General features: G+C 40.9%; 1 protein-coding gene across 4 annotated transcripts in view; it reads right to left on the reverse strand.

The window, feature by feature from the left end:
- Positions 1–4,528: 4,528 nt before the first annotated feature.
- ric1 (RIC1 homolog, RAB6A GEF complex partner 1) overlaps positions 4,529–18,511 on the reverse strand; it is a 165,538-nt gene continuing 151,555 nt past the window's right edge. For all 4 annotated transcript variants that reach the window (XM_041186021.1, XM_041186019.1, XM_041186022.1 and 1 more), the window contains 3 exons: positions 15,150–15,327; positions 13,642–13,830; positions 4,529–9,193 (listed from right to left, as the gene is read on the reverse strand). In XM_041186021.1, coding sequence (XP_041041955.1) covers positions 8,902–9,193; positions 13,642–13,830; positions 15,150–15,327 — 659 coding nt within the window. In that variant the 3' untranslated portion in view covers positions 4,529–8,901. The remainder of the gene's footprint in view (positions 9,194–13,641; positions 13,831–15,149; positions 15,328–18,511) is intronic.

Raw genomic sequence — 18,511 nt, forward strand, 5'->3', positions numbered from 1 at the left:
AAATCCCAAGGAAACTAATTTTGAATCAGGGACAGGGGTTCATCAAAATTAACATAAGTAATGAAGAAAATAATGTCAGCAAAGAGCAACAAATCTTCAGGGCACAATTTTCATCCCAGGGTTTAAAGGAAGGAGGTTAGAAAACTACAGGTGCCCTAAATATAAGCTCCCTAAGTTATCTTGATTTGGGAACTATTCATTTAGATTGGAGAATTATGCATGTCCCTCCATTGTTTAAGAAAGGCGAGAGGACAAAAATCAGGGAATTATAGACTATTTAGTCTAACGTCTGCTGTTCGGAAATTACAGGACTCTAAGGACAGTGTGATTAAACTCCTTGAAAATTTCCAGAGTGTGCCAACATGGATTTATGGAGATGAAAAAATACTGCAGATGCTGTATATCTGAAATAAAAACAGAAAATACTGGAAAAACTCAGCCGGTCTGGCATCTGTGGAGAGAGAAACAGAGTTAATGTTTCAAGTCCGTATGGCTCTACTTCAGAACTAAAGTGTAGAAATGTGATGAATTTTATACTGTTTAAAAGGGGGTGGAGCAGGTGAAGCAAGATAGATGGTCAGGGATGAGTGGGGCTAAGGAGAGATTGACAAAGATGTCATGGACACAAAATATAGATTTATAGAGGGTAGGTCAAGTCTGCTGAACCTGATTGAACTTTTTGATTTAGCAACTTAAGCAGTGGATGGAAAAATATCTAAAAATGCTATTTATATGAACTTCCTGAAGAAAGTGAATAGTCCCTCATAGGATACTGAAGCCCATGGAATTGAGGGCAAATTATTGGCTTGATTAGGAAACTGGCTGAGTGGCAGGATACAGAAAGCAGAGATAATAGCCAGGTACTGCAATTGGCACAAGGTATGTTTGTTGAGGCATCAACTAATCACCATGTTTATTAATGACTTAGATTGTGGGACAGAAAGCCACATATCGAAATTTGTGTTTGACACAAAGATAGGCAGCATTGTAAGCACTGTAGATGGAAACATAACATTAGAAAGAAATATAGGCAGATTAAGTGATTGGGCAAAACTGTGGAAAAGTAAATTTCAATGCAGGCAAATATGAGGTCATCCACTATGGGCCTAAAATGGATGGAACAGGACACTTCTAAACACGGAAAAGCAAAATAAAATGGAGGTCCAAAGGTACTTGGGTGGCTGGGGGAGAGTGGGGGGGGGGGGTGGGGGTGGGGGGGGGTGGTGCCTAGGAGTGTGCATCATGAACAGGTGCAGAAAATAATCAAAAAGGCTAATGGAATTCTGTCTTTTATAGCTAGAGCAGAGAATAAAAGGAGGTAGAAGTTATGCTACAAATTTACAAAGCCCTGGCTACGCCATTCCCGGAGCACTGAGAACTGCACTGGACACAACACGGTCAGAATATATTGGTTTTGGAACGAGTGGTATATGTTTAGCAGAATTTTAAAAAAAAATTGTTCATGGGAGTTGGGCATCACTGGCAATGCCAGCATTTATTGCTCATCCCTAACTGTCCTAGAGAAGCTAACAGAGACAGCCCTTTTTGAGCGACTGCAGTCTGTAGTATAGGTACATTCAGTGCTGTTAGGAATGGAGTTTCAGGATTTGGACCCAGTGACAGTGAAAGAATGGCAACCCATTTCAAGTCAGGATGGTGTATGACTTGAAAGGAACTTGCAGGTGGTGGTGTTCCCAAGCACCTGCTACCCTGTTCTTCTGGAGTGGCAGAAGTCATTTGTTTGGAAAGTGCTGCTGAAGAAGCCTTTGCAAGCTGCCCCAGTGCACCTTGTACCTGGTACAGATTGCAGATAGTGTGGTGTTGGATGGGGTGCTAATCAAGTGGGCTGCTTTTCCCTGGATGGCGCCAAGCTTGAGTGATGCTGGACGTCTACTTATCCAGTTAAGTGGAGAGCATTCCATCATGCTCCTGATTTACACCTAGTCAATGGTGCACAGGCTTTGGGGGGAATGGAGGCAAGTTACTCACTGCAAAATTCCCAGCCTTTGGTCTGCTCTATGCAGTGGCATAGTCACGGGACTAGTAATCCAGAAACCCAGGGTAATGCTCTGGGGACCCAAGTTTGAATCCCATCACGACAGATGATGGAATTTGAATTCAATAAAAATCTGGAATTAAAAGTCTAATGACCATGAAATCTAGTAATCCAGAAACCCAGGGTAATGCTCTGGGGACCCAAGTTTGAATCCCATCACGACAGATGATGGAATTTGAATTCAATAAAAATCTGGAATTAAAAGTCTAATGACCATGAAATCATCCGCCACATCCGCCCTCACGCCTTCTCCTCCCTCCCAGAAACATGATAGGGTCCCCCTTGTCCTCACTTATCACCCCACCAGCCTCCGCATTCAAAGGATCATCCTCCGCCATTTCCGCCAACTCCAGCATGATGCCACCACCAAACACATCTTCCCTTCACCCCCCTTATCGGCATTCCGTAGGGATCGCTCCCTCCGGGACACCCTGGTCCACTCCTCCATCACCCCCTACTCCTCAACCCCCTCCTATGGCACCACCCCATGCCCACGCAAAAGATGCAACACCTGCCCCTTCACTTCCTCTCTCCTCACCGTCCAAGGACCCAAACACTCCTTTCAAGTGAAGCAGCATTTCACTTGCATTTCCCCCAACTTAGTCTACTGCATTCGTTGCTCCCAATGTGGTCTCCTCTACATTGGAGAGACCAAATGTAAACTGGGCGACCGCTTTGCAGAACACCTGCGGTCTGTCCGCAAGAATGACCCAAACCTCCCGGTCGCTTGCCATTTCAACACTCCACCCTGCTCTCTTGCCCACATGTCTGTCCTTGGCTTGCTGCATTGTTCCAGTGAAGCCCAACGCAAACTGGAGGAACAACAACTCATCTTCCGACTAGGGACTTTACAGCCTTCCGGACTGAATATTGAATTCAACAACTTTAGGTCGTAAGCTCCATCCCCCATCCCCACCCCCTTTCTGTTTCCCCCTTCCCTTTTTTTTCCAATAAGTTATAAAGATTTTCCTTTTCCCACCTATTTGCATTATATAAAAAAAAACCCACTAGAGCTATACCTTGAGTGCCCTACCATCCATTCTTAATTAGCACATTCGTTTAGATAATATCACCAACTTTAATTTTAACACCTATGTGTTCTATTGTACTATTGTCGTTGACATCTTTTGATGATCTGCTTCTATCACTGCTTGTTTGTCCCTACAACCACACCCCGCACCCCCCTCCACCTCTTTGTCTCTCTATCTCTCCGCCCCCCACACACACACCTTAAACCAGCTTATATTTCAACTCTTTCTTGGACTCGAACGCAGGTTCTGTCGAAGGGTCATGAGGACTCGAAACGTCAACTCTTTTCTTCTCCGCCGATGCTGCCAGACCTGCTGAGTTTTTCCAGGTAATTCTGTTTTTGTTATGAAATCATTGTTGATTATTGTAAGAACCCATCTGGTTCACTAATTTAGGGAACTAAATCTGCCGTCTTTATCTGGCTTACATGTGGCCCTGGATCCATAGCAACATGGTTGACTCTCAAATGCCCTCTGAACAAGGGCAATTAGGGATGTGTAATAAATGCTGGCCTGGCCAGTGATGCCCACATCCCATTCCTAGTCAATGATGACCCTCTAGAATGATGGCAGGGAATTCAGTGAAGGCACTTCTGTTGAATGTGGAGGAGAGAGAGATAGATTCTCTTCTGTTGGAGATAGTCATTGCCTGACACTTGTGGCATAAATGTTACTTACCCCTTGAATAATACCTGAAATCCAAGGGTTAAATTATGAAAAGACATTACACAAACTGGGTTGTATTCCCTGGAACTTAAGGTTTAACAGATGACTCGGTCGAGTTTAAAAGGACCAAATGGGGTAGATAAAGAGAAATAGTTTCTGCTGGTAGGGCAGTCTATGACTGGTGAGCATATCTAAGAATTAGAGCCAGGTCTTTCAGGGGTGAAATTAGGAAACACTTCTAAACCTAAAGGGTGGTTGACGTTTTGAACACTCTTCCACAAATGCAATGCTAAATTCAAATTTTATATCAGAGTTTGGTAGACTTCTGCTATCCATGGGTATTAAGGGATAAGGGAAAAAGGTGGGCATACGGAGTTAAGTCGCAGATCAGCTATGATCTCACTGAATGGCAGAAAAGGCTCGAGGGCTAAATGGCTTCCTCCTGTTCCTATCTTCCCAATTCTCAGTGAGAAGAATACCATTACAGTCAGATGGTTATAATCACCTCAACTCATTTCTATAATTTGTATCATCTAAAATCAACATTTGGTATCCCAAAGTTCTGTCAATATTTTGTTTTGTAACTTGAGATTTTGATATGAATCTGTGCCATTTTCTTAAAAAATGGAACTGTCAGGCAATTTGCGGTTTAAATACCTGCTGCCTTACTGCAAACACACACATACACACACACGCACCCATATATAATCCCAGGAACCAATCCAGGGATAAAATAAGCTTCCCTCTTTAGGAACCACCTGAAAAAAAAACACTTACATAATCAAAAATGTTTATTGCTGTGAATTTGTACATGTGACAGGAAACAAGAATAGCAAATAATTTCTGATAGTAGTACAGACAAGGACTGCCACAAAGTAGCACTGTGCACTGAAACTCCATCAATGATTCTTGCAGAAATAATCTTAGGTTCATGCCCATGTAGCTTAGTCATTGATGAGGTTATGTTAAGACACAGAACATGCTCAACTGGCAAACTCTGCCATTGTTAACCATTGTATCTATGTATTTAACAAGTGTCAAGAAAAATAAAGCTTTACAGGAAGAAAGGTGGTTTATCGTTGCATTTTTATACTTTTATTTCATTTATAAAAATGGCTTTAGATCACACTTGTAACATTTAGGACCTTGGCGAAAGTTTCTTAATACTGGTACTACTGTCTCAATTTAAAAGTTCTTTGGATTGCTCCCAATTAGATCTGCAGTGTGCTTCCAATTAGATTTGTGGTGTGTCAGAAGTTTAATGCATCAGTTATTTTATGGTCATATTAGCAAATTTTGTAAATATTTTTTTACTGAATATTGAGTACATTAGTGGAAAAAAATTACAAAAATTTCAAATGTAAGCAATTTTAAACATAATACAATTAAATATGAAGGTATTACTGTGCATAGAGACATAACTGCTCAGAAAACAGATGAAATAGTCCAAAGTATAATTAACCTTGTAGTGTGTACAAGTGATGCCCAATACATTTCAAATTTAGGTAAGAAACTGACCTCAGTTTAGCCTAGTCAATTCTTGGGCTCATTAACCAATCAATGCACACTGTTTAGTATCTGTATTGCAACAGGCAGTCAGTCTTATTTTATGGTACATGAATCCAGCCTCAACTCTCTTTCTGCATTCCCCTAATCACTGGGATCACATTAAACAAAATAAAAGTTTTAAAAAATCCCTTTTAAAGGAGATATTATCCTTTTAAATAATTCTGTTTCTACCCATCATTGACCAACAGGTCTAAAAGAAGCTCGTGATCAATACAGTTACAAGTAGTATGCTAGTTACGGCTTTAGGGCTAGGTTACTAATTTGGTCCACATCAAAAATTCAATTAAATTCAGTTTAGCTATAAAAATAGACTACTCAATTTTTGTTGTATAAAATAAGCAACATTTTGCATTTTTTGTTCAAATTGCACTGTAACAAATATATGCTATCTTTGTCTTTTAATACTGCTTCAGGTACTTTTATTTTTATCTGCATTAGGATGCAAGGAAACAGCTATGAAGGTGGTACCACTACATAAGATCATACACTGAAGCATTCTGTTCAAACAGGTTACTGTCCAACAGCTCAGAGTAGGAAATTAATCAGTGTGCAGGGTTGCTCCCTTGAAAATGGATCTTAATCAAGCTTTAGTTATGACAGCTTTTATTAAAAGCTATTAGAAAGAGTGTTGCTTGTTACTGTTCATATATTTAATGTACACCTTGCTAGATCCTAACTAGCAAGTATAAACACATGATTACATAGCTTTATTATATTTACATAAAAATACTTTTTGCATCTAGAACAAAAGCTTTTTTTTCTGGAAAGCAATAAATAAAAGCATTTCTAAACTCAAACTTGTTAAAATAGTCTGACTAATTATGCATAATTTTCATAAAAAGGGTCTTTTCCAGCCCTCCCCCACTACAATGCCATGGTATTTATTTTGTAATTAAATCACACAAAGGTCTTGCAACAGGGATCTTAGAACAGGGTACCAAGTTCAGATTCAAATCAGCATCACAGTTTCTAAAGTCTGACAGCTACTTTGGGCTCATGCAACACATGCATAAACAAATAGTTCTGCTTGAACACTGTACAATATAAACAGCTTCTGCAAGAGCAGTTTGATTAGTGATTATACATTAAATGGAATCGGAAATGAACTTTTTTTATTAGAAAAAAGGTCTATACAAAATACTTGAAAACAGAAGATCAATTCCTAAAGCACCAACACAGCAGGTTTTAAAATTAAGTTGAACACAGAGTCTCGCACACGTGTTGTGCACATGTCTTAGCTATTGCAAGCAGTGATTGGTTTTTCAGAAAACTAGTAATTTGTCACAGTAAAACATCCAGTGATTGGGGAACCAAGTTAACGTAGCATGATTTGTATAAGTTCCCACTACCAGCAGCCAACTTGTCAAAGACACAAGGAGGGTCATTTTAGGAAACCGTTACCTATTGTGCAAAAGATTTTGCTTTGACTTTGATTTTTCTTGTATTTGTAATTCCACCATGTTTAAGAAACCACTGACAAGTCAATAATAGGAGTTTCCATTTGCCCGATATGGAGGATACATTTTCGCCTTGTAGAGTTACATCCCACTTACTCAAGTCTAGAGAGCCTAGGAATAGCCAATGGTTAGCAAAGCTTAAGTGCACGCAGTGTACACAATCATGCTGGTCAAGAACAGCATAATTGATGCAAGAATTATTGATAAACATCCCACTGCTTTTTCAATCTGGACTGTAAGAGTATTCATTGGCTTTTCTGGACTCAAGTGGGAAAAATTCTCAGCCCTCAATTCCATTGATAAGCCAGGATGGCCAGTCAGTCTTCACATTCCTTTGGAATACTGAGATCCACCTAGCTCAGATATTGGATTATTGAGTCTGACACAGAGGGTACATCTGGTTATGAACTACTACCACTGGGAAAATCATCTTGAGTCATGCCAACCCCAAAGAGACTCTGCTTATGTCTTCCATGTTCCCCAGGAGAATAATCACCAACTGGTCTACGGCAAGTGTAAGGTTGAACCCTTATTAGGGGAATTGCAGATACTTGGAGCTTCTCATGAATGGCTTGGTGAGAAGTTAAGGTTCACCATAAAACAGGTGTGCATTGCACTCATCCTCCTGAGTACAGTATGGAGGAAAACCATATACCACTTGTGGTTAACTAGTTGGACACATACAACTTTAACAGTGACTCATTGCTTCTCTGCAAGCACCGACCCTTGGACATATGAGCACCCTGCCACCAGGGAATGCCATCAAGTAACTGTACCCAACATTGCAAGTTCCCAACAACCCAATTCGCATCTTGAGGTCAGTGAAGTGGACATTGCCAACTTGGAGCGAGGGCATACAGTCACTAGTAGCATGCACTTCAGCAGCTGGATTCTGTGGTGATGCATCCAATCTAAATAAAGTGAAAATTAAATATCTTATACAATAGGGAATAATATTCTAAAAATATCTCATTTCTCACTGAGTCATGAGAGGGAAGAACTCAGCACTTACAGGAGAAACAGAGACCAATGCTTTGGAAAATGTCACTCATCTCTCTTTCAAATGCACTCATCATAACAGTGAAAAAACTTTTTTTGCAAAAATAAAAGCAATGTGTACTTAACTGGGGGTAACACTGTTCTCAAACTAAATCCCATGGTTTTCCATGACTTTTTGCAACTGCTCTGTTTCACATGTTCCTGTGACAAATCACTAGACTTGGTTATCACTACATGCTTGAGAATGTTTAAATACAGGATGCTACAGAGGATGTCTTGTGGTTAAATGTATTTCTAGGATTACTGCATTCTATGATGGCTGAGCCTTGGGAGAATTTCTAAGCCACTATGGACACAGAAAAAGCATGGCAGATGAACGTAGTTATATTTAGACTCAAAATTCATACTTGCTTAAAAATTTAGTTATTCAAACACCAAAACATTACAGCACTTCCAACTGTTCAGCCATTCAATCCCTCAAGACACTGTCACTGAATAAATCTTACTGGATCTTGCCTTTTTACCTAAGTCATGTGTAGTTTTGAACAGCATCCATCCATAATGCTCTCTGGACTGAAAAAAATGAACGCAAATTTGGGTCGCTTAATTCTCTTCTGTCCAGAGAGCACCTTTGCAAGACTCCCTCACTCATGCCAGAACAGAGGTTTTATCCAAACACACCTAAAGCACAATGGAGTATCTTGCGAAGGCACCAGTGGTACAGAATTAATTACCTACAAATGCAGCAATAAAATAACTGCTTTAAGAAACTTATTTTTCCATGAAATCTTCACCATCATTAATTCATTTTTCTGAAAATCTTACAGTTTGTTGCATTTCATTATGTCAGGGAGCACAGGAGGATAACGCTGGTATATACAGAGATACTCTCAGGATTGGGGTCACTTACTATACATGCCAGAAAATACCAGCAAGTGTCTTCTTCAGTCACCAAAACGTCACTTTTATTTTGGAAGTGTGAAACATAAAGGCTAATGTTTTATTTCTATATGTGAGAAAATTCTCCACTAGTATGTAGTAAGACATGTGCACAACACTGACGCAAGGCACCAGTGATTCATTTGCCATTTTAAAGTTTGGGCTGCAGCTATCTGAAAACAAACATTCATGACAGAGAACACTCGTAACTCCCTTCATCCTCAGGTTGTTCCTCTTCCTCCTCTCCCTGGCCATCTTCTTCCTGCCTGCTGATACTGCCACCACCATCGCTTGGGCTATTAACAAGACCTGCAGTATTTCTACTGTCCTCGGCCCATGGGCTGGGGGGCTCCACTGCCTTTGATGTGCTCAGACGGCTCAAAGGCTGAAAAGCTTCAGGCTGAATCTGCTCCTCCGTGACCTCATCCAATTTCTGCAGCTGGGGCTTTATGCGATTCAGAAATGGCTTGTATCCAGGGCTGGCAGTATTAAGTCAGCATTGGGTAGGGAGTGGTGGGGGAGAAGGGAAACAAAAAAAGTTTACCATGTGAAATAACAGTAGAATTCTGCTCTCACTGCAGTGGCTTCTACAGGTTAATAGAATATTTATTCAGCTGTTCATTACGCACACAAACAAATCAATACAGACACTTGTACATTTCCAGAGATTACGTTTTATGCAGCTAGTAACCTTGGAACCACTTAAAAAGCACTAACAATCTTCAAAAGCATAGAAGCAAAGATACAAGGCCAAATAACATATGTGTGTGTGTGTGTGTGTGTACACACACATGTGTATGTATAGGCTTACTTGACCCATTTCTCCATTAACCAAATGCACAATTCTCTCCCTTTATTCCCATTAAACCTGGCATGCTTCCCAAATATGCTGCTGCTCACTGACCATGAAAGTATCTTGCAAGATGCCTTGAGAGAATGACAACAGCAGCTGCGCTCACTGGCAGTGCAGCATCAGCAACTAAGGGCAAATTAAATTGAATCAGCTGCTTCTCCTCTCCAGACCATGAGTTTGGTAAAGGGCAGAGGGAAATGGAGCTGGAACTCAACATTCTGGATGGGAGGCAAGCATATCCTTCACTTAATCTACACTTGGGTCAGACATTTCCCCCAGTTGTGCGGGGGTGGACGCAAACCTGATCGGGTCCGCGCCGCCATCTTGCGTGGGTGGGCCAATTAAGGCCCACCTATCGTGATGCGCGCCCAGAAGTGCTGAGCGCTCCCTGTGTGGGCTGGTGGGGGGAACATTTTCCCCATGCCTCAGGGAGATTTATTTAAGTTTTAGAAATTTGAATGAAGGTGGGGAAAAAAATTTAAGTATATGTCCCCTCATGAGAAACTGTCACGTCCATTATTTATTTCAAAAATTTTTATTTTTAAATAATAAATTCTTCATGAAACCTCATCCCGTCCATGGATGAGGTTTCATGAAAAATAAGGCGGCCGCCTGGGCTCTTCACCTGCCTGCCATCCTTAAGGTTGGACGGGCAGCTCAGTTAATTACTTTAATTACTTTTTATCAGGTCTTAGATAGTTCGGCAGGCAAGCAGTCAATATCTGAATGACATACGGTGACGCTGGGACACCTGCCCGATGTCACCGTGTATCATTTTACCTGTCGGCGAGCGGGCCCCGCCCCCCGCTAGGAAAATGCTGCCCTAGGTTTTCAGAAGAAAAACGAATTGATCTGTCAGGTTTCCTTTCAAAGAAAGTATCCTGTTCTGGGGCCTGTGGGGGGCGCTATTGGGGGGTTGGGGTGCAGGGGGAAGGAAGAAAACGAAGCTTCCCTGATGACTCATTGAGCTTAGACAGCAAATATCTGAGCAATACAGCTCTGATGATTTTGACAACCTCAGCTGAGGTAATGGTAGTAGTGAGAGAATAGCGATTAATCCCACAGGGAAAAATCAACTAGGGTCCCCAACTCCTGCCACGCAGCTATAACTTCCAAGCCAAACAATCATCCTGACTTGGAACTATATCACCGTTTCTTCACTGTCACTGGGTCAAAATTCTGGGACTCCCTAACAGCACTGTGATGAACCTACACCACATGTTCTGCAGTGGTTCAAGGCGGTGACTCACCACCATCACTTTCTCAAAGGCGATTAGGGATGGGCAATAAATGCTGGCCTAGCCAGAGACACCACATGCCATGAAAGGAAAATAAAAAAGGCAAACTCTGCTGGAAAACGCACAAGTGTAATAGGGTAGACACTGGGTGATGGCTAAAACAGACTCTGAATGGGTGCCTGGTTCAAGCTGTCATTACTGTGGAATGGTACTTGCTTGAGGGTAGTGGGTCACCATGAATCCGCGCCCCAGAAAGGAATTGATGGAGGAGAAATTATATTTAGCTGCAAATGCACAAATTTCAGGGATCAACATTCTGCACCCAAAGGTTATCTACAGACATCCAAGTATCCCCTGCAAACCATGAATTTTATTCCAACTTCTAAATGAATGCTGCTCAAAAATGTCATAATTGCAAAAAAAAACTTCCTTTAAAAATCATCAATACAAAGTAATATATCAATAAGGCAAAGAATTTGAGACACACTGGAGTGAGGCAAATACTGCATGCAGATTTTCAGAACGCTGAATATCTCAGATCCCATAAGGTCCTCTTGATAACCTGGAAGCTTATGACTCATATTACCAATTCTGGGAGGTTTTCTGAGCTACAGCAAATGGAAACACCTGTTGTAAATTTTAAAATGGGGATTTTTGGTATAATTTCTGGCACTGTAAGAAAAGTGGGCATTTTTCTAATATTCTCAACATAGAGCTCAATTAAATCAGATGGAAGCAAAAAGGCTCATTTCATGAATACAATTTTTGGCCAATTTGATTTGGAAGATCCAGCTGATGGTAGATTTTGATTGCTAAGGTATACGTTTTATAGAATCATATAGAATGATACAGCACAGAAAGCCCATCATGCCTATGCTTTGGTAGTTATCCAAATGGCTTCACTCCTCCTTAGGCCTAGAAACACTGTTCCTTGAAGTATTTATCCAATTCCATTTTGAAAATTACTGTTGCATCTACTTCCACCACCTTTTCAGACAGTTCATTGCTTTATCATAACTGGCTGAGTAAAAACTATTCCTTATGGGAAAGAAACAACCATTGCAAATGTGGGCCTAACATAAGAGCATAAGAAAAAGGGATAAGGATTTGCCCCATTCAGCCTGCTTCGCCACTCGATAAGATGATGGCTGATCTGATTGGAGCCTTAACTCCCACTTTCCTGCTGGCCCCCATAACCCTGACTCTCTTGCAGATCAAAAATCTGAATATATTCAAGGCTGAGTTAAGACAATGACCCAGCCTCCACTGCTCTCTGGAGGAGAGTATTCACAGAATCGCAGGGCAGAAGAGGCCCTTCGGCCCATCGAGTCTGCACTGACATGTGAGAAAAACCTGACCTACCTACCTAATCCCATTTACCAGCACTTGGCCCATAGCCTTGAATGTTATGACATGTCAAGTGCTCATCTAGGTACTTTTTAAAGGATGTGAGGCAACCTGCCTCCACCACCCTCCCAGGCAGCGCATTCCAGACTGTCACCACCCTCTGGGTAAAAATGTTTTTCCTCACATCCCCCCTAAACCTCCTACCCCTCACTTTGAACTTATGTCCCCTCGTGACTGACCCTTCAACTAAGGAAAACAGCTGCTCCCTATGCACCCTGTCCATACTCCTCAATCTTGTACACCTCTATCAGGTCACTTCTCAGTCTTTCTGCTCCAACGAAAACAACCCAAGTCTATCCAATCTCTCTTCATAGTTTAAATATTTCATCCTAGGCAACATCCTGGTAAATCTCCTCTGCATCCCCTCCAGTGCAATCACATCCTTCCTATAATGTGGTGACCAGAACTGCACACAGTAATCCAGCTGTGGTCTCACCAAGGTTCTATACAACTCCAACATGACCTCCCTACTTTTGTAAATTATGCCTCGATTGACAAAGGCAAGTGTCCCATAAGCCCTTTTCACCACCCTAATAATATGCCTCTCCGCCTTCAGAGATCTATGGACACACATGCCAAGGTTCCTTTGTTCCTCAGAACTTCCTAGTGTTATGCCGTTCATTGAATACTTCCTTGTCAAATTACTCCTTCCGAAGTGTATCAACTCACACTTTTCAGGGTTAAATTCCATCTGCCACTTATCTGCCCATTTGACCATCCCATCTATATCTTCCTGTAGATAAAGACACTCAACCTCACTGTTAACCACCTGGTCAATCTTTGTGTCATCCGCAAGTTTACTAATCCCTAACCTCCGCATAGTCATCTATGTCGTTTATATAAATGACAAATAATAGGGGACCTAGCACAGATTGCATAGATTAAGGGCCATCAGAGAAGAAATCCCTCTTCGTTTCCATCTGAAATGGGAAACCCCCTTCCCGCTGGTTCTAGATTCCCCTTCGAGGGGAAATATCCTCTCAGCATCTAACCCATCAAGCCTTCTCAGAATCTCATACATTTCACTAAGATCACATCTTATTCTTCAAAACTCCAGTGGATATGGTCCAACTTGCTCAACCTTTCCTCATAAGACAACCCCTTCATCCCAGGAATCAACCTAGCGAATCTTCTCTGAACTGCCTCTAATGCAAATATATTCCTCTAAGCAAGGAGATCAAAACTGTACTCAGTATTCTATAGAGTCTCACCAATGCCCTTTAAAGTTGTAGCAGGACTTCCCTACCTGATTACTGTAACTTACATCTGGCCAAACCAAACATGCTGCATTTGACTTAACCAAAAAATCAACTCTGGTGTAATGTAATAATAATAGAAGAAAAAACATCATTTGAAACCATCTCATCCTTTGATAAAGCTTAAATACAGTTATGAATTGGTTGTGCTGATTTTACAGTACTTCACTTACCAGTCTGCTGAAGCCCATCCATCCACAGCTAGCATCCCGTCTTTTACGCCCTGCAAAATATCCATGGGAACCTCGGAGTGTTGGATTGAATTGATTATCTGGCATATCACTGCAGAATCTCGGAGAATTAGTGCTATAATTATACACCACTCCAAACAGCCAGCTTCCATAAAAATGTGCATCAGATAACTGGAAGAACAGAACAGTCCAGTCAGAGAGGTAACACAGGTGACTGCAGAAAGTGAGCCTCCAAAACTTCTAACCAAAGGATCTGCATCACTTTCAAACAATCTCCAATTAAGTTAATTTTACATTATTCCAGAATACATATTTAAAATTTTAGCTGAAAATGCAATCTTTAAGATAGAAACCTATAATTCAAGAATATTAAATAAGTTATTCTCACATTCTCTAAAATGCTTTTAATCTTCCCTTCAGGTCTTCCTTGCACTACTCACTGCCTAATGGGCAAGCTGGGATCCACTCCTAAAACTCTGCTAGGTCATTCTTGATTTAGGTGAGAAAACTGTGTGGGATGCTTGAACCTTTAATTTACCATATATTCCCAAGTAAAAGTCAATTTTTTAAGACCAACCTTTTACGCAAAATGTTAAGGAGTTAACTTTTACACAGGCCATGTTTTTGAGGGGCCAACTTTCAACTAATTCACACCCTCATGGCACACCAACATAGCTCTCTATAGAATCTACAAGGTAATGGGGGAAGGAGTTCCCTGCCAGCTGTTTATTGTGTGTGTCTGTGTTTTTATTAAGTATCTCCCCCACCTCTTGTAGCCCTGTAGAGGCACTGTCAACACCGACTGCACCTGTGGTTTCAATGTTACTCGGGTGCCAGGGAGGTGGGGGGCAAGGGGCTGTGTTCCTAGAAAATGTCACATTGATGGCCCCAGCCCTTGGTGCAGGAGGATTAGACTGAGTCGGCATTCACAAGGGCTCAATTGGCAAGACCTAAGCCTCTCCTCCCCTGGAAGGCTGGTGACGGTGGATGTGGACACAAGGCCAGGGGTTCATTTATTTAGTGGTCACTTTGGGAGTTGGCCCCTGCATCCTGTTTCCATGGATGATGTTTAATTCTCTTCTCCGATCTGTCAGATTCTCCCCTTAAAAATCAAAATTGATCTACATTCTTCCTGTCTTAATTAATAAGACAGACCTGAAGGAAGTACATTGAGTGTAACTTTTTTGATGAATAACAAATTTAGGTTTCTGATGTTATGGTAGAGATTATACTTTGATTTTGGGCTTTGATCCCTGAAAATCTAGGGTCGACTTTTACATGAGATCAGCTTTAACATGAACATATGTGGTATTTTATAGATAAATACTGAGGTCTTTACCTGTCATGCTCTCCTTTACCCGTGAAGGGAGACAAATCAGGAACCTGGCATGTGGGGAATTCAAAAGCTCAATTACATGTCTCACCGAGATTGCTGGGTCTGACATAAAATAGAGCCTTGCATCTCGGGTGCCTGTTTTCAAACTACTTACCTTAACTGAACCTGCGACTTGTGAGGGCCTTTATTGGCCAGCTCCATTGATATATATTCTAGCTCAGACTGTGTAAGACTGAGCGTGGAAAAACCTTCATCTACCATAGTCCAGTCACCATCCACCATAGAACTGGTTTCTGTCAGATCAGTAGCTGATCCAATGCTGCATTCATCACCTAAAAATAAAAGATATAATTTAACTGAGTATTAAGAAAGTTTGAAGACTTACAAAATCTTTGAAATTATTTCCTACATCTACAAAATTGCAAATGCTAATAAGAAGCTAAAGAAAAAATGTGCATGACGGAGAAATACTAAGCTCTCTGTTGTTCTCGTAACTGCACAGGTATGGAACATAAAATCATCTATTCTTAACCATATCACAGACTAAGCCATGAGAAAGTTGGCATTAGAAGAATATGATTTGGGAATATGTGCAAGACGATTTTTTTTGGTTCCATGACCACCACAGATAAGACTCCCATTACGCAGTAGAATTATTTGAGGTCCCAAACATTCTCTAAAATTAACAAGTTTCACAAATCTCCCAAAAATACATCAGTAGTAGTTACTGTTCTTGAGAATAAGTGGACAGCTCTTGGCCGCTAGCAATAAAAGTCACACCTCCTTAGCGGAAACCTGCACTCATAGTGCTGGAAAATGTGCCAAGGTACATTATAAGGGCAAAATTTTAAAAAAGTACCAAAGCAAAGGAGGAGGTGAGAAGGGCTGACCCAAAACTTGGTCAAAAAGGTGGGTTTTAAGAAAGGTGGAAGGGAATTCTAGACAGAAGCAATGAGGAGGCTAAAGCATGGGAAATGGGGCAAAGTACAAAAGCCAAAGTGGGGAGAGAGTTTAGTTGGTAGGTGGGTGAAGAGGAAGATTAGGTATAATGCTAGAGGTTAAAGAGAAGGAAGACACAAAGCAATGGAGAAACTTAGAAGGATTACATTTAAATTATGACAGTGGTGGGGATTCCAGGAGCCAACATAGCTTAGCAAGGACAGGGGTGATGGATGAGCAGGATTCGATATGGTTTAACATGAAGGCAGCAGACTTTTCAATGAACAGAAATGTGAGGATTGGAGGATGGATGGTCTGCTGAAAGAGCACTGCAGTAACCAAATCTGGCGGTTTAATCATGTGACATTGCTCACATGATGCTTAATCACAACAATGGCAGCCAATAAAGTTTCAGAGAGAGAAAAAGAGACAGGCTGAGGCTGAGGGGGAGGTGGAGCATTCCAGAGATGCAAGCAGGCAGTTTTTGTGATGAGCACAATTAGTTTGGAAGCTCAACTTAGTGTTGGAATAGGATGCTGAGCCTGTGGACAGTCTGATAAAAGCAAAATACGGCGGATGCTGGAAATCTGAAACAAAAGCAGAAAATGCTGGAAAAACTCAGCAGGTCTAACAGCATCTGTGGAGAGAATAAAAAGAGTTAATGTATCGAGTCCGTATGACTAAAATCTGAACAGTCATACAGATTCAAAACATTAACTCTTGTTTTTTTTTCTCTTCACAGATGCTGTTAGACCTGTTGTGTTTTTCCAGTGTTTTCTGTTTTTGTTTCTGTAAACAGTCTGGTTGAACCTAAACCAATGCCCAGGTCATGGGGGATGAAAATGCCACTCAGGGTCAAAATTTTCTTTCTACCTAATATGTAACTGGAGCAAATAATAGCTCATGCAATCTGATAGCAGTGAGGCATTAAAGCAGTTGAGAAAAATAGTAGGCAGGTAGAGTTACTTGTCAGAACATGTTGAAACTGTCCCAAGGCTGCTATTGGTGCTACCAAGATGAGGATGTACATGTATTGAGGGGCGTTGGGGACCTGAGGATAAATCAGTGATGGATCCTTGGGTGATTCAAGTTGACAATGTGGGGATAGGAAGAGAAGCCATTGCAAGAGATTCTCTAGCGATGATTAGGGTTGTCAACTCTGGTTGGATGCATTCCTGGAAATTTGATCACGTGACATTCGATCTCATTATATTTCATATAACACAATTTAAGACACCATTAAGTCACTATATTTGATCAAGTGACATTTTGCTTACTGTTTGCAAATGTTACTGTATTTACCTCAGTCAACTGTCTTAATATCACCAAACGCCAAGGTATTTGGCCTTTTATTTTACAGTGAGATGAACATCATAAGTTATAAATTAAAGAACACAAAATAGACAGATTTAAAGATAAATGTTTAAATTAAAATGATGTCTGATGTTTCTACAGTATCAACCACAATGAAAACACCAAGTATACACCACAAATCATTGCTATTAGTAACCTGAAAAATCTATAATACAGAGCAACTTATAAGAATAATAAAACCAAAGCCACACAATTTAATTCACTGACTTCCACACCACATACAAAAACCCAGCTTCAGTAAGGAGATGTTGAGTATTCAGGGAGTGGCAAAGCTGCCTGACTTCTGCAACAAAACACAAAATAGTGTACAGCACAAGGCAATATTAAGTCTACCTGCCCCCACCATCCCACATCCATCAATATGTTGCTACTGTGTTGCTACATTCCCTCCTCGTTTTATCACTTTCTTCCTTCTCTTGTGGTTCTATCAAGACCGAGAATCCAGGTGATTTTCGTTGGGCTCAGGCAGCATGACTTGGTTGGAAGCCGCGACAGCCAAGACTATGGGCACATGCAACATCTGTATCCAAAGAAACTTTTCTCCTGAGTTGCCAGCAATACTCAGAGACCAACCGCTCATTCGAGCAGACACCCGTCCAAAGTTGGAGGGTTGGAAACCTTACCTATGATTGTAACAGAATGGAACCAAAGTGAGGACAGTCCCATTAAGCTAGGCAGAGGAAAGAATATCCATGTCTGTTAATCTCAATTAGGTATTCTCAAAGATTTTGCTTGGATATTACTGGCAAGAATTTCAATTATGGAGAATTATCATCACTGCATTTCAAGGATGTCTCTTACCTCATCTTTGAGGAGCTTGAAACCATTTAACAGCATTTGCCAATTTTGGCATATATATCTGTTGGTTCCCCTGACCATTTTGAATGACTCGCACTAACAAAATTGAGTTTAAAAAGATGAAGCTACAAATGATTTTAATCAGCTGCATCCTCCTTGCTTTGATTATTTATTCATTTATTGGGTAGTTAATGAGAATCACCTTACACAGCTGAAAATACAATGTGAATGAATTGACAGAATTGAAGTTAAAACACGGCATAGAAGAAAGTTCAGTCCACTGAGCTGAAGGGGAAGTTGGTAAGGAGAGCATCCAGATAATCGATGCTTGAGGTGAAGAAAATACATGGTAGTAAAAATATTCTGAGCTTGCAAGAAAAAAAAAATCAGATGCAAAAAATTATT

The sequence above is a fragment of the Carcharodon carcharias genome, chromosome 4 (genome assembly GCF_017639515.1).
Source record: "Carcharodon carcharias isolate sCarCar2 chromosome 4, sCarCar2.pri, whole genome shotgun sequence".
NCBI classification, from domain to species: Eukaryota; Metazoa; Chordata; class Chondrichthyes; order Lamniformes; family Lamnidae; genus Carcharodon; species Carcharodon carcharias.